Source organism: Scyliorhinus torazame, chromosome 2 (genome assembly GCF_047496885.1).
Source record: "Scyliorhinus torazame isolate Kashiwa2021f chromosome 2, sScyTor2.1, whole genome shotgun sequence".
Classification (NCBI taxonomy): domain Eukaryota; kingdom Metazoa; phylum Chordata; class Chondrichthyes; order Carcharhiniformes; family Scyliorhinidae; genus Scyliorhinus; species Scyliorhinus torazame.
The window spans coordinates 70260048-70275812 of record NC_092708.1 but is presented as its reverse complement, the minus strand read 5'-3'; the positions used below and the strand labels follow the sequence as shown (position 1 = coordinate 70275812).

General features: G+C 43.1%; 1 protein-coding gene across 18 annotated transcripts in view; it reads left to right on the top strand.

Annotated features, from left to right (window-relative positions):
- Positions 1-13950, top strand: part of LOC140388349 (R3H domain-containing protein 1-like) — a 199756-nt gene extending 185806 nt beyond the window's left edge. For 17 of the 18 annotated variants that reach the window (XM_072472383.1, XM_072472391.1, XM_072472421.1 and 14 more), the window contains one exon: positions 12472-13950. In XM_072472383.1, coding sequence (XP_072328484.1) covers positions 12472-12809 — 338 coding nt within the window. In that variant the 3' untranslated portion in view covers positions 12810-13950. Of the gene's footprint in view, positions 1-9554; positions 9878-12471 lie in introns of those variants that run through there. The other variant, XM_072472488.1, reaches the window with a different exon arrangement.
- The last annotated feature ends 1815 nt before the right edge of the window (positions 13951-15765 follow it).

Below are 15765 nucleotides of genomic sequence, written 5' to 3'. Positions count from 1 at the left end.
AGTGCTGGAAAAACAACACCGGCAGTTCTGCCAGTATCTGCCATGAGAGAAACGGGGTTGATGTTTCGATTCCAATATGACTGCTTCGGAACTGAAGAAGAGTCTTATTGGACTCGAACCATTCGATCTGGTTAGCGGAGGTTTTCTAGCACTTTCTGTTTTTATTTCTGCAGTGTTTTGCTTTTATTTGTGAGATAAGCTACCTGAGCACAGACCAAAATCATGGCTGGTGCTCTCATAACAATAACTTTATATCACCATACAGCGCCTTTATATCAGTATATAATGCATTTATCCCCTAAATGCCATGTTGCTTTTATTTTTTGTTTAAATATTTTTTTATTCGCCTCCATTTTCATATTTTCTCCCAAATTTACACCCAACAATAATCAGTAATGAATGCAATGTCAATCCCCATATCAGTAACAACAATCCCATCCTCCCACCAAATCCCAGACATTGGCCCGCATGTTAACATAAACAAATGACAAAAAAGAATCCGGAATCACCCATAGTCACCGTTGGCACATACGGTCCCCCTCCCCAAACCCTCCCAGCCCCCAACCCCCCTAATGGTCGATGTGATCCAATTCTCGAAAGTGCACCCGCCACGCCAGGGCACAGGGTGGAAAGGTTGATCCCCACCCTAACAGGATCCGCCTTCGGGCGATCAACAAGGTGAAGACTACAACACCTGCCTCCGCGCCCGTTTCTAACCCCGGCTGGTCCGACACCCCAAATATGGCCTCCCGAAGGCCCGGGTCCAGTTTCATGTGCACCACTTTAGAGATTAACCTAAACACCTCCTTCCAGTAATCCTCCAGCTTTGGATAGGACCAAAACATATGACCGTGGTTTGCGGGGCCTCCCCCGCACCTTTCACACACATCTTCTACCCCCTCAAAGAGCTGGCTCATCCTCGCCCTTGTACGGTGCGCTCTATACACCACCTTCAGCTGTATCAGCCCCAACCTTGCACACGAGGTGGAGGCATTCACCCTCCGGAGCACATCACACCAGAACCCGTCGATTTCGGCGGCGTGAGAGCAGCTGGTTAGTCAGTTTCAGCGGGAGCATTGCGGAAGGAGGGTGCTGGGAGGTAAGTCAACCTTTAAAAGCACTTCTCTTTGCAGGGGCAGGCCAGGCGATTTCGGCGGCGTGAGAGCAGCTGGTTAGTCAGTTTCAGCGGGAGCATTGCGGAAGGAGGGTGCTGGGAGGTAAGTCAACCTTTAAAAGCACTTCTCTTTGCAGGGGCAGGCCAGTCGATTTCGGCGGCGTGAGAGCAGCTGGTGAGTGGTGAGTCAGTTTCAGCAGGAGCTGAGACTTTTTCTCTTTTCTTTAAATTAGTTTTTTAGGCGGGATCAGGAAGTCGACCCGCGGACGTCTGGGAAGACCCTCACCAATAAATTCTGGTGGAGAGGAAACCCGAGACACTACACGTGTAGTGTCTCCCACCCGCCCTCCTCCTCTAACCTAATAATAAAACCCATTGGTCTGAGGTAAGTACCATATTTTTATTATATTATTATTATTTTTTATAAAAATTTAATTTAGTTGTTAGCCAGATCTTGGTAGAAAGTTAGAGGAATGGCAGGGAAGGGAGTACAATGTACCTCCTGCAGGATGTTTGAGGTGAGGGATGCAGTTAGTGTCCCTGCTGATTTTACCTGCAGGAAGTGCTGCCATCTCCAGCTCCTCCAAGACCGAGTTAGGGATCTGGAGCTGGAGTTGGAAGAACTTCGGATCATTCGGGAGGCAGAAGGGGTCATAGATAGCAGCTTCAGGGAATTAGTTACACCAAAGATTGGAGATAGGTGGGTAACTGTAAGAGGGACTGGGAAAAAACAGTCAGTGCAGGGATCCCCTGCGGTCGTTCCCCTGAGAAACAAGTATACCGCTTTGGATACTTGTGGGGGGGACGACTTACCAGGGGTAAGCCATGGGGTACGGGCCTCTGGCACGGAGTCTGTCCCTGTTGCTCAGAAGGGAAGGGGGGAGAGGAGCAGAGCATTAGTAATTGGGGACTCTATAGTCAGGGGCACAGACAGGAGATTTTGTGGGAGCGTGAGAGACTCACGTTTGGTATGTTGCCTCCCAGGTGCAAGGGTACGTGATGTCTCGGATCGTGTTTTCCGGGTCCTTAGGGGGGAGGGGGAGCAGCCCCAAGTCGTGGTCCACATTGGCACCAACGACATAGGTAGGAAAGGGGACAAGGATGTCAGGCAGGCTTTCAGGGAGCTAGGATGGAAGCTCAGAACTAGAACAAACAGAGTTGTTATCTCTGGGTTGTTGCCCGTGCCACGTGATAGTGAGATGAGGAATAGGGAGAGAGAGCATTTAAACACGTGGCTACAGGGATGGTGCAGGCGGGAGGGTTTCAGATTTTTGGATAACTGGGGCTCTTTCTGGGGAAGGTGGGACCTCTACAGACAGGATGGTCTACATCTGAACCTGAGGGGCACAAATATCCTGGGGGGGAGATTTGTTAGTGCTCTTTGGGGGGGTTTAAACTAATGCAGCAGGGGCATGGGAACCTGGATTGTAGTTTTAGGGTAAGGGAGAATGAGAGTATAGAGGTCAGGAGCACAGATTTGACGTCGCAGGAGGGGGCCAGCGTTCAGGTAGGTGGTTTGAAGTGTGTCTACTTCAATGCCAGGAGTATACGAAACAAGGTAGGGGAACTGGCAGCGTGGGTTGGTACCTGGGACTTCGATGTTGTGGCCATTTCGGAGACATGGATAGAGCAGGGACAGGAATGGATGTTGCAGGTTCCGGGGTTTAGGTGTTTTAGTAAGCTCAGAGAAGGAGGCAAAAGAGGGGGAGGTGTGGCGCTGCTAGTCAAGAGCAGTATTACGGTGGCGGAGAGGATGCTAGATGGGGACTCTTCTTCCGAGGTAGTATTGGCTGAAGTTAGAAACAGGAAAGGAGAGGTCACCCTGTTGGGAGTTTTTTATAGGCCTCCTAATAGTTCTAGGGATGTAGAGGAAAGGATGGCGAAGATGATTCTGGATATGAGCGAAAGTAACAGGGTAGTTATTATGGGAGACTTTAACTTTCCAAATATTGACTGGAAAAGATATAGTTCGAGTACAATAGATGGGTCGTTTTTTGTACAGTGTGTGCAGGAGGGTTTCCTGAAACAATATGTTGACAGGCCAACAAGAGGCGAGGCCACGTTGGATTTGGTTTTGGGTAATGAACCAGGCCAGGTGTTGGATTTGGAGGTAGGAGAGCACTTTGGGGACAGTGACCACAATTCGGTGACGTTTACGTTAATGATGGAAAGGGATAAGTATACACCGCAGGGCAAGAGTTATAGCTGGGGGAAGGGCAATTATGATGCCATTAGACGTGACTTGGGGGGGATAAGGTGGAGAAGTAGGCTGCAAGTGTTGGGCACACTGGATAAGTGGGGCTTGTTCAAGGATCAGCTACTGCGTGTTCTTGATAAGTATGTACCGGTCAGACAGGGAGGAAGGCGTCGAGCGAGGGAACCGTGGTTTACCAGGGAAGTGGAATCTCTTGTTAAGAGGAAGAAGGAGGCCTATGTGAAGATGAAGTGTGAAGTTTCGGTTGGGGCGATGGATAGTTACAAGGTAGCGAGGAAGGATCTAAAGAGAGAGCTAAGACGAGCAAGGAGGGGACATGAGAAGTATTTGGCAGGAAGGATCAAGGAAAACCCAAAAGCTTTCTATAGGTATGTCAGGAATAAGCGAATGACTAGGGAAAGAGTAGGACCAGTCAAGGACAGGGATGGGAAATTGTGTGTGGAGTCTGAAGAGATAGGCGAGATACTAAATGAATATTTTTCGTCAGTATTCACTCAGGAAAAAGATAATGTTGTGGAGGAGAATGCTGAGCCCCAGGCTAATCGAATAGATGGCATTGAGGTACGTAGGGAAGAGGTGTTGGCAATTCTGGACAGGCTGAAAATAGATAAGTCCCCGGGACCTGATGGAATTTATCCTAGGATTCTATGGGAGGCCAGGGAAGAGATTGCTGGACCTTTGGCTTTGATTTTTATGTCATCATTGGCTACAGGAATAGTGCCAGAGGACTGGAGGACAGCAAATGTGGTCCCTTTGTTCAAAAAGGGGAGCAGAGACAACCCCGGCAACTATAGACCGGTGAGCCTCACGTCTGTAGTGGGTAAAGTCTTGGAGGGGATTATAAGGGACAAGATTTATAATCATCTAGATAGGAATGATATGATCAGGGATAGTCAGCATGGCTTTGTGAAGGGTAGGTCATGCCTCACAAACCTTATTGAGTTCTTTGAGAAGGTGACTGAACAGGTAGACGAGGGTAGAGCAGTTGATGTGGTGTATATGGATTTCAGCAAAGCGTTTGATAAGGTTCCCCACGGTAGGCTATTGCAAAAAATACGGAGGCTGGGGATTGAGGGTGATTTAGAGATGTGGATCAGAAATTGGCTAGCTGAAAGAAGACAGAGGGTGGTGGTTGATGGGAAATGTTCAGAATGGAGTACAGTCACAAGTGGAGTACCACAAGGATCTGTTCTGGGGCCGTTGCTGTTTGTCATTTTTATCAATGACCTAGAGGAAGGCACAGAAGGGTGGGTGAGTAAATTTGCAGATGATACTAAAGTCGGTGGTGTTGTCGATAGTGTGGAAGGATGTAGCAGGTTACAGAGGGATATAGATAAGCTGCAGAGCTGGGCTGAGAGGTGGCAAATGGAGTTTAATGTAGAGAAGTGTGAGGTGATTCACTTTGGAAGGAATAACAGGAATGCGGAATATTTGGCTAATGGTAAAGTTCTTGTAAGTGTGGCTGAGCAGAGGGATCTAGGTGTCCATGTACATAGATCCCTGAAAGTTGCCACCCAGGTTGATAGGGTTGTGAAGAAGGCCTATGGAGTGTTGGCCTTTATTGGTAGAGGGATTGAGTTCCGGAGTCGGGAGGTCATGTTGCAGCTGTACAGAACTCTGGTCCGGCCGCATTTGGAGTATTGCGTACAGTTCTGGTCACCGCATTATAGGAAGGACGTGGAGGCTTTGGAGCGGGTGCAGAGGAGATTTACCAGGATGTTGCCTGGTATGGAGGGAAAATCTTATGAGGAAAGGCTGACGGACTTGAGGTTGTTTTCGTTGGAGAGAAGAAGGTTAAGAGGAGACTTAATAGAGGCATACAAAATGATCAGGGGGTTGGATAGGGTGGACAGTGAGAGCCTTCTCCCGCGGATGGAAATGGCTGGCACAAGGGGACATAACTTTAAACTGAGGGGTAATAGATATAGGACAGAGGTCAGAGGTAGGTTCTTTACGCAAAGAGTAGTGAGGCCGTGGAATGCCCTACCTGCTACAGTAGTGAACTCGCCAACATTGAGGGCATTTAAAAGTTTATTGGATAAACATATGGATGATAATGGCATAGTGTAGGTTAGATGGCTTTTGTTTCGGTGCAACATCGTGGGCCGAAGGGCCTGTACTGCGCTGTATTGTTCTATGTTCTATGTTCTAACCCCTCCTCCATACCCTCCCCCAACTCTTCACTTTGCCTTGATCCCTTTCTAGTGGCGCCTTCTCCTCCTCCAAAATAGCCCCGTAAACCGCCCCCTTCTCCAATCCCCCTGTCGTCAGCACCTCCTCCAGCAATGTGCAAGCCAGCTATACTGGGAAGCTCTGTATCTCCTTTCTGGCAAAGTCTCGAACCTGCATTCAAATGCTTTGCCATGCAAAGGCAGAAAGAAAATGGCAAGAGTACTTGGAGGTATAAAGTCCTAGAATCAGTGGTATCATGTGTCAGAATTCTGGTTAAGTCAGCACTTGTTGCAGTCAAAAGGGAGGCCACAATTTCAGATTTCCTTATTAATTTAATAATAATCTTTATTGTCACAAGTAGTTTTACATTAACACTGCAATGATGTTACTGCGAAAATCCCCTAGTCGCCACGCTGTGGTGCCTGTTTAGGTACATTGGAGGGAAATTTGCCTATCAGCACGTCTTTCGCGACTTGTGGGAGGAAACCCACGCAGACGTGGGGAGAACGAACAGACCGACACAGACAGTGACCCAAGCCAGGAATCGAACCTGGGACCCTGGAGCTGTGAAGCAACAGGCTAACCACTGTGCTACCGTTTAAGGGTTGCTCATCCCAGATTTTTGCTCATCTGAGATTTCAAATTGTCATCCTAATCATGGTGTTACTTCCAATTAAATTCCTCCTTTAAGAGATCAAGTGACATTCCACTCACTATAAATAGAGCTATTTTAAATTTGAATCTTGCTTTCATTAATCTTGTGGGTTCAGTGACATAGGTTATTCCTGTAAATAATACAGACCAGTATTGACCTATAAAATAGTATAATCTGTGGAATGTAGCAATGTGTTCCGATTGTCATAAGAATTAATTAAGTAAACTCATCTCTCCGTGTGCACTGCACCAGTTTTTTTCACCGGCAGAACACATGAGCACTTGGTTAAGTCGCACTCTGATAAGTTTATTGAGCAGAATGCATGTGACTAAATAAAAGTAGTAATTTCAGACTTTTTTATATTTCTCTACAAGGCTATCTAATGATCCAAATCAATAAAAGTATCCCATAATGTTGCAAATATTGTACAGAATAATTGTCTGTTTTATTTCCTTGTATCAGCCATAGTTGGGGAAAAATCAGTTTATATTTTAATACCCAGATAGGGCAAAGATTTATCTTGCCAATCAAGCCTGCACAACACCGTCACAAAACCTGCCTAATAATAATAACCTTTATTTTTGTCACAAGTAGGCTTACATTAACACTGCAATGAAGCCATTGTGAAAATCCCCTTGTCGCCACACTCCAGCACCTGTTTGGGTACACAGAGGAAGAATTCAGAATGTCCAATTCACCTAACAGCATGTCTTTCGGCACTTGTGGTAGGAAACCAGAGCACCCGGAGGAAACCTACGCAGACACGGGGAGAACGTACAGACTCTGTACAGACAGTGACCCAAGCCGGGAATCGAACCCGAGCCCCTGGTGCTGTGAAGCCACAGTGCAAACCACTGTGCTACCGTGCCGCCCTAAGCAACCCTTATTCACTGACAGCCATGTAATTTCCTGGGAGAGGTGAAAGAAAAGATTGAAATCAAAGCCCCTAAGATTTTTTAAAAAGTGGAATGCAAAATTTCTGAGCCAGCCCCATACACAAATAAAGTTGGTTTCCTTCAGATTTACTCCCAGGAAGTTTATTGCACTCTTGTTTCTCATATTCTGCATGATATATTCCATAATTTCGCAAACACTGCTGTAAAGAAGGGCTTGTGAAATGTATACAGTTATGGTTTGATCCCAAAGCTAGCAAGAAAACTAATTCTTAATCTGGAAGGTTTTTTTGAGTTTGTCAAGGAAATTAAGTGTTTATAGCTACATTTGCTGTTTTAATTGTTCTGGGTAAGGTTGCATATTATTCTAAATAATTGAAACCTTCAGACTTTATCTCTGAAGCTACTTTTTAATGTCTTGCTGCGTCGCATGAACTATTTAATAGAAATAGTCTTTCCTAACTTAATTAGTTGCATTATTTCCATATACTGGATTTTTAAAAATTAAAACCAAGAATCAGTTTCAGTAGATCAAGCAAGACTTCATTTTTTTAAAGTTGTTGCTTGATATTGTCCCACTGAGTTGAAGGAATTATAATTTACACAAACCTCAAATTAGAAAGTTGGGAGTGAAGATGTGGAGAATTACAACAGCTTAAAATGCAACACAAATCAGTGCACACAAGTCCGTGCAAACTAACATTGAACATGTTCTACTTGGAAACTACCATTTTCTCTGATGAACCATCTCATGTTCTTTTTTAATAAGTTTCCGTTTGATGTTTCCGAACCCTTTTTTTTCCCCTTCCTCTTTTTCAATATTGTGCAAAAGTCCTCTTGTCTCGCACTGTTACTTCAAAGCACATTTTAAAAAAATAAGTCAAAGTCGTGGAAAGGGGCAGCACGGTAGCACAGGGGTTAGCACTATTGCTTCACACCGTCGGCGTCCCAGGTTCGATTCTGGCTTGGGTCACTGTCTGTGTGGAGTCTGCACGTTCTCCCCATGTCTCCGTGGGCTTCCTCCGGGTGCTCCGGTTTCCTCCCACAAGTCCCGAAAGATGTGCTTGTTAGGTGAATTGGACATTATGAATTCTCCCTCCGTGTAACCAAACAGGCGCCGGTGGCGACTAGGGGCTTTTTACAGTAACTTCATTGCAGTGTTAATGTATGCCTACTTGTGACAATAAAAATTATTATTAGAAGATTTATATAAATACATAGACACCGGCATCAGGTGAAGCATACAGGAGTGTAGTATTAACCAGGTAAATCCATAAGAGGGTCGTTTAGGAGTCTGGTTACAGCGGGGAAGAAGTTGTTTTTGAATCTGTTTGTGCGTGTTCTCAGACTTTTGTATCTCCTGGCGGAGGAAGAAGTTGGAAGAGTGAGTAAGCTGGGCGGGAGGGGTCTTTGATTATGCTGCCTGCTTTCCCCAGGCAGTGGGAGGTGCAGATAGAGTCAATGAATGGGATGATGACTGGAATATGTTCACAACTCTGAAGTTTCTTGCGGTCTTGGGCCAAGCAGTTGCCATACCAGGCTGTGATGCAGGCAGATAGGATGCTTTCTATGGTGCATCTGTAAAGTTGGTAAGAGTAAATCTGGACGTGCCGTATTTCCTTAGTTTCCTGAGGAAGTATGGGTGGTGTTGTGCTTTCTTGGTGGTAGCGCGACGTGGGTGGGCCAGGACAGATTTCTGGTGATGTGCACCCCTCGGAATTTGTTAACCATCTTCACCTCGACCCCATTGATGCAGACGGGTGTGTACAGTACTTTGCTTCCTGAAGTCAATGACCAGCTCTTTAGTTTTGCTGGCATTGGGGGATAGATTGTTGTCGTTGCACCACTCCACTAGGTTCTCTATCTCCCTTCTGTATTCTGACTCGTCGTTTTCCGAGATCTGACCCACTATGGTTGTGTCATCAGCAAACATGTAGATGGAGTTGAAACCAAATTTTGCCAAGCAATCGTGTGTGTACAGGGAGTAAAGTAGGGGCTAAGTAAGCAGTCTTGCGGGGTCCACCGGTATTGACAACTATCGTGGAGGAGGTGTTGTTATTTATTCTTACTAATTGTGCTCCCTGGATCAGAAAATTGAGGATCCAGTTGCAGAGTGAGGAAGCTCCAAATCTGAAGCTCCAAATGCACACCAAGCTCAACACCATGCTCTTCTTCATTATAAGTAACTGGAAAACTAAAAAGCTATAGTCCATAAGAACTAGGAGTAGGCAATTCAGCCTCTCGAACCTGCTCTGACATTCAATACAATCATATCTGATCTCCTCTCAGCCTCAACTCCACTTTCCTGCCCATTCTCCATCACCCTTCAACCCATTACGAATTAAACATCTGTCAATCTCCTCCTTACATTTACTCAATTCTGACATCCACTGCAACCTGAGGTAGTGAATTTCACCGATTCACAACCCTTTGAGAGAAGTAATTTCTCCTCGTCTGTTTTAAATCTACTACCCCTTATCCTAAAACTATGGCTTCTCATTCTAGATTGCCCCACAAGAGGAAGAATCCGCTCTACATCTGCATCTACTTTGACAATACCTTTTTATCATCTTGTATATCTCAATTAGATCTCCTCTCATTCTTCTAAACTTAAGAGTGTCGGCCTAAACTGCTCAATCTCTTTCATGGGACAAACCCCAGATGCTGCTTCTCCAAAGGAAGGTCTGCCAGACAAATAAGAGCAAAAAATATTTTCACTGGATTTTAAGTATTATGCTGCTGTCTGTTAAAATACAACAAACCACTAAAACAATTGTCTCTATGCATTGCCAACCTTTTTGTTTTTATGTACTCTTCAAATCTCATGATGTTAAGTGTATTATCATTATTATCAATGAATAATAAAAATGTTATCATCTGTTCAATGTGAATGTTGTATTTTCAGAAAATGTATAGATTTGATCCTGTGTGTAATCGTGCCTTGCATCCCCACTTTTTGTTTCACTCAAACAGCATGTATTGTTGTGAGTTCCTGCTGAAAGTTTCTGAGCGAAGGACTTTTTTGGCGGGGACTTTCCAGCCGTGCCTGTCCTGAGACTGGAAATTCCTGTAGAGGTCACTGGACCTTTTAAATGGTCCATCAAATTGTCTGGCCCGCCGGTGGGTTTCCCGTGGCAGACTGAATTGGAAAATTTACCCATATTATTCACAGAAATTATCCTTATTATCTTCATCCTCTTTACAATTTGCATTCTCACCAACTTTACTTAGCACCATTGCTTTGTAGGAATAATTCATTTTAAGTCTAAACATGAATAATGTAATAATATACTTCTGAGCGATTCTTTTTAATTCATCATCTCCAATTGCTTCCACCATTTTCATTACATGCTACAGATTGCAATCACCGGGACTTCATCCTAGCCTTTCTTGGTAAAAATAAAGTTTTGAAGGTTAAAGAAAAACTAACTCTATGTTTGTCACAGTTTTTGTGGACATAATGTTAAAATTTCCCCAAGTATATAAAAACTGCAGTAGTGGAATAAAACGTGCAATAAAGCATCACATACACTTGACTATAATCCTGGCGACCATGCTGGTGCATTATTGATTCTGTTGGCAGGATTTACTAGTGAATGATTCATATGTTAAATGTCTTGTATTTTTTCCCCCTCATTAAAAAGAGATGCATTGTGCAGATATGCAAATTCAGATTTAACCATAATACTAAAATTCACTAGATTCTGGGGTGGTCCCAGCGGATTGGAAATTAGCAAACGTGACACCACTGTTTAAAAAAAGGAGGTAGGCAGAAAGCGGGTAATTATAGGCCAGTGAGCTTAAGTTCGGTAGTAGGGAAGATGCTGGAATCTATCATCAAGGAAGAAATAGCGAGGCATCTGGATGGAAATTGTCGCATTGGGCAGACGCAGCATGGGTTCATAAAGGGCAGGTCGTGCCTAACTAATTTAGTGGAATTGTTTGAGGACATTACCAGTGCTGTAGATAACGGGGAGCCAATGGATGTGGTATATCTGGATTTCCAGAAAGCCTTTGACAAGGTGCCACACAAAAGGTTGTTGCATAAGATAAAGATGCATGGCATTAAGGGGAAAGTAGTAGCATGGATAGAGGATTGGTTAATTAATAGAAAGCAAAGAGTGGGGATTAATGGGTGTTTCTCTGGTTGGCAATCAGTAGCTAGTGGTGTCCCTCAGGGATCAGTGTTGGGCCCACAACTGTTCACAATTTACATAGATGATTTGGAGTTGGGGACCAAGGGCAATGTGTCCAAGTTTGCAGACGACACGAAGATAAGCGGTAAAGCAAAAAGTGCAGAGGATACTGGAAGTCTGCAGAGGGATTTGGATAGGCTAAGTGAATGGGTTAGGGTCTGGCAGATGGAATACAATGTTGACAAATGTGAGGTTATCCATTTTGGTAAGAATAACAGCAAAAGGGATTATTATTTAAATGATAAAATATTAAAACATGCTGCTGTGCAGAGACCTGGGTGTGCTAGTGCATGAGTCGTAAAAAGTTGGTTTACAGGTGCAACAGGTGATTAAGAAGGCAAATGGAATTTGGTCATTCATTGCTAGAGGGATGGTGTTTAAGACTAGGGAGGTTATGCTGCAATTGTATAAGGTGTTAGTGAGGCCACACCTGGATTATTGTGTTCAGTTTTGGTCTCCTTACTTGAGAAAGGACGTACTGGCACTGGAGGGTGTGCAGAGGAGATTCACTAGGTTAATCCCAGAGCTGAAGGGGTTGGATTATGAGGAGAGGTTGAGTAGACTGGGACTGTATTCTTTGGAATTTATAAGGATGCGGGGGGATCTTATTGAGACATATAAGATTATGAAGGGAATAGATAGGATAGATGTGGGCAGGTTGATTCCACTGGCGGGTGAAAGCAGAACTAGGGGGCATAGCCTCAAAATAAGGGGAAGTAGATTTAGGACTGAGTTTAGGAGGAACTTCTTCACCCAAAGGGTTGTGAATCTATGTAATTCCTTGCCCAGTGAAGCAGTAGAGGCTCCTTCATTAAATGTTTTTAAGATAAAGATAGATCGTTTTTTTAAGAATAAAGGGATTAAGGTTTATGGTGTTCGGGCCGGAAAGTGGAGCTGGGTCCACAAAAGATCAGCCATTATCTCATTGAATGGTGGAGCAGGCTCGAGGGGCCAGATGGCCTACTCCTGCTCCAAGTTCTTATGTTCTTATATGGTATGCCAATGCTGCTGGAGCATGCATTAAGATGTGGCTGAACTCCAACACAATGCCTGCAAATCTTTGTGCTCTCAGCAGGATTGAAGTCATTGGCGTCTGCAGCCACCTCTGGATGTGGCTTGTTATATCGCCTCATACACAAATAGTAAAGTTCTAACAAATATATTATAAAACTGCTATGTTGCCAGTTTTGTGTTTTCATGAAGTACTTGTCTTCTCTATCTTCCAGTTGTCAGCCGAGTCCTAGAGGTAACTGACCTGCCAGAGGGAATTAGTCGTACAGAAGCTGATAAACTTTTAAGTGAACTCTTTAAAGCTGGTGCCAAGATTCGATGGCTGCGAGACACTCAGCCACATTGTGGTGGTGGTAGTGGCGATAGTAACGCAAACACAGAACACTCAAAACCTTCCAGTGATTTGGCGTCCATGTACACAGTCATAGCGATATTTCCTTCAAAACCAGCTGCTCAGAATGCATTGTTGAAACAAAATAACTCGAGCAAATTCAAACTGAGAACAAGCAAGAAGCACGATTTTCACATTATGGAAAGGGCTAGTTCTCAGTAGTAAATGCTGCACTGGACTTGCAGTCTCTTCCACTGTTTTTCCCTCCTCGATTGGGCTTGTATAATGGTTTCTGTTGACATATGGACTCCTGGAACATTGGTGTTTTATGACCTAACAATTGAAGAAAACCAGTGATCCAGCAAAAAAGGCGATAAGTTTCCTAATTTATGTTCACCGTTGTCACAACAAAGTATCTGAGCATATCACAAAGCAGCATCTTTATATGGAGAATGCTGTCGAACCACAGTACAAATTTTATAGCCTTTTTGTTTTATATTTGTGAAGCTTGTATCCAATCCAGAGCTCCATTGTACAGCAACTCTCATGTCGATACCATCAGCCAATAATTACTCGCCTTAACAGGTTTTTACCCAGCACAACCAGCATAAATATGAATCTGCCTAAAAAAAATCAAATAAACTAATTTGGAGAAGCCCAAAGTAGGAGGAATGAAGTGTTTCATTATCTTTCTTGGCTGGTCACTCGTGATCTACAAAGAAGAATGTGTGAAAATAATGCCTTTAGATGCAGCCTGAAGATTTTGCAGTTTGACACCTTGGATACAATGAGTTTGAAAATTAGTCCATAATCCCTATTTTAGGTCAACTTCAGACTCCATAATTGGGCTCATAAATTTATTTGTGTGGACATTATTTTTTTTGTTGTTGTTTTGAAGCCCCAGATTGCAATGTTTTTGTGTTACTTCTTAAATGCTGGACATTTGTTAGAACGTTTGTGTTTTAAGTTCACCCAATATTGAGGATCACTGGACATCAATATAATTATTGCATTATTGACATACAAACCTATAATTTCTTTTCGGTTGTGTGTAAATCCTGCCAGGCTGTACAATGTGTGCTGATGCAAGTTTTTTTTCCCCTTTTTCAGTTCAAGGAAAAAAAATAAATGTTTACAAATATATAAAAATACTCTTTGTACCTTATTTGGGTCATGCACACTTAATTATCTTTTTTGGGTGCTGACCAGTGACCTCAACTACTTGGCTGCTGAGTGACTCAAATATCTGTAGATTCAATATTTCAATTAAGTTGCCAACTTTGCTTACAGAACTGAACTGAAAATTGTACATATAATTTATCCTTTTGCTTTTCATGATGTAAAAGTACTTGTTCGGAAGTGACCATTTTGTTTTCTATTTTTGAGTACATTGAAAAGCTGGCAAACTGACCTCATCTCAGAATATTAACAATCATCCTTTGCTTGTGGTATGGTTTGGCTCTCACTTGCAACACAATGCACTTTCTAGTCTTAGTTCTTATCTAGTAACACTGGTTGGTGAGGATGGACATGATACGGGATTGGGACTTGTGTTCAAACACGTATAGAATAAACTTGCTAGCAGAGACGGGACAAATAATTGCACAGTGCTATTATCGACATCCTACAAACTCAAACTCCCAGTTAGTAAAGCTCTGCCCCCATGGATAGCAATGTTGAATTGGCTGTCTCCTGCCGGATGGTATGCTACGCTTAGGACAAATTATCGTTTCTGCAGGATGGAGATTGGAAGACTGTGTGAGGGCACCATTGGAAAAGTCAAGCTTGGAAGGGACTATACCTTGGATGTGGATTTCCTCAGTAAAATTATGGTTTGGGATGCTGACATAAGGGTGGAGTCAGGCTGTGTTGCAGAGATGGAAACTTGACATTTGTGATTAGATTTGGGGTTTGAAGCTCGGTTTTGGATTAATCGGAGCACCAGAACTGCGTAAATTCAGTAGGGAGGGATAGAATTGAGGGTATGGTGTTGGAGGGTTTGATAAGAGTTGAATGAAGTGACCTGTCATCTAGAAGTAGGGGATCAATGTTATATCCGGAGGTAACCATGTAGGGCATAAGGGCAATGCTCATTACATTGGGGTAAAAATTAGCATGTGTCACAGATTACAGGAAAGAAGATGACAAGACTAGAGTGAACACAGTAGCTTGAAGAAGACCATTGTTCCATTCACTACATAACCATCTTGCCATAAGTGTGCTCACTATACCTTTTGTATCGTAATTTACCAACATGTTGGAGATTTGAAAATATAAAACAAAATCAAAGTTACAAATTGAATACAAGGCAAAGACAGAAAGACAGAAAAGTTTAACTTACAACTATGTCAGTTAAGTGCCCTGCTAAAGTGTTTTTCTCATTTGTTTTAAATCTGCCTTACAGAATGTGCTTTACTTCTGCATTAAGATTTTCATGCGTCCACTGGTTATTTGCATGCACCATGGTACTTAACTTGGACTGAAAATCTACAATTGCTCTCACTTTCCAGAGTGAAATAAGCTAAGCCTTATACATGGTAGAAGAAACACGGATGGTTTTACAATATCTCAGGGTTTTGTTGGTATTTATTAGATTAGGCTTTGCTTTTGAGTTTATATAATTTGATGAATCTTTTACTGCAATCACTGCCTATCAATCATTCACTGATCACAAACAATTCATATGTTGGGCCCGGATACGGTGACTATGCTTTGCTTTCTGCATGGGTATCATGGTTTGTTCTCTGCAGAATAAATGTGGCATACGTTGAATTACAATTTAAAGGGGAGTTCAAACCATGAATGAACAATGTCAGTAGCTCATTAATAGAATTCTCTGCTGGTGTTCAGAATAATGAGCAGTATTTTAGAGAAGCTAGCTTTTGGCACTGGATTGTTTTATTACCTTTCAAATACTTTAATAAAGAATTCTATGGAAAAAATTGCAGGGGCTTCCCTTGTAAAAAGATGTCATGTTCATGTTTTGGCACTTATTACAATACTATGAAGAGTGAAATTCCAAAATAACAGACATGCACAGCACACCAATCAGTTTCTGGAAGACACCAATTTGGAATTATTCTTTTTTGACTCAGTATGGTACAGCAGAAGAGCTTGCGGCTTCATTTCTGGTTTCACTATTGTTGACGGTATCTCGTGTAACTGCAAAACACCTGAT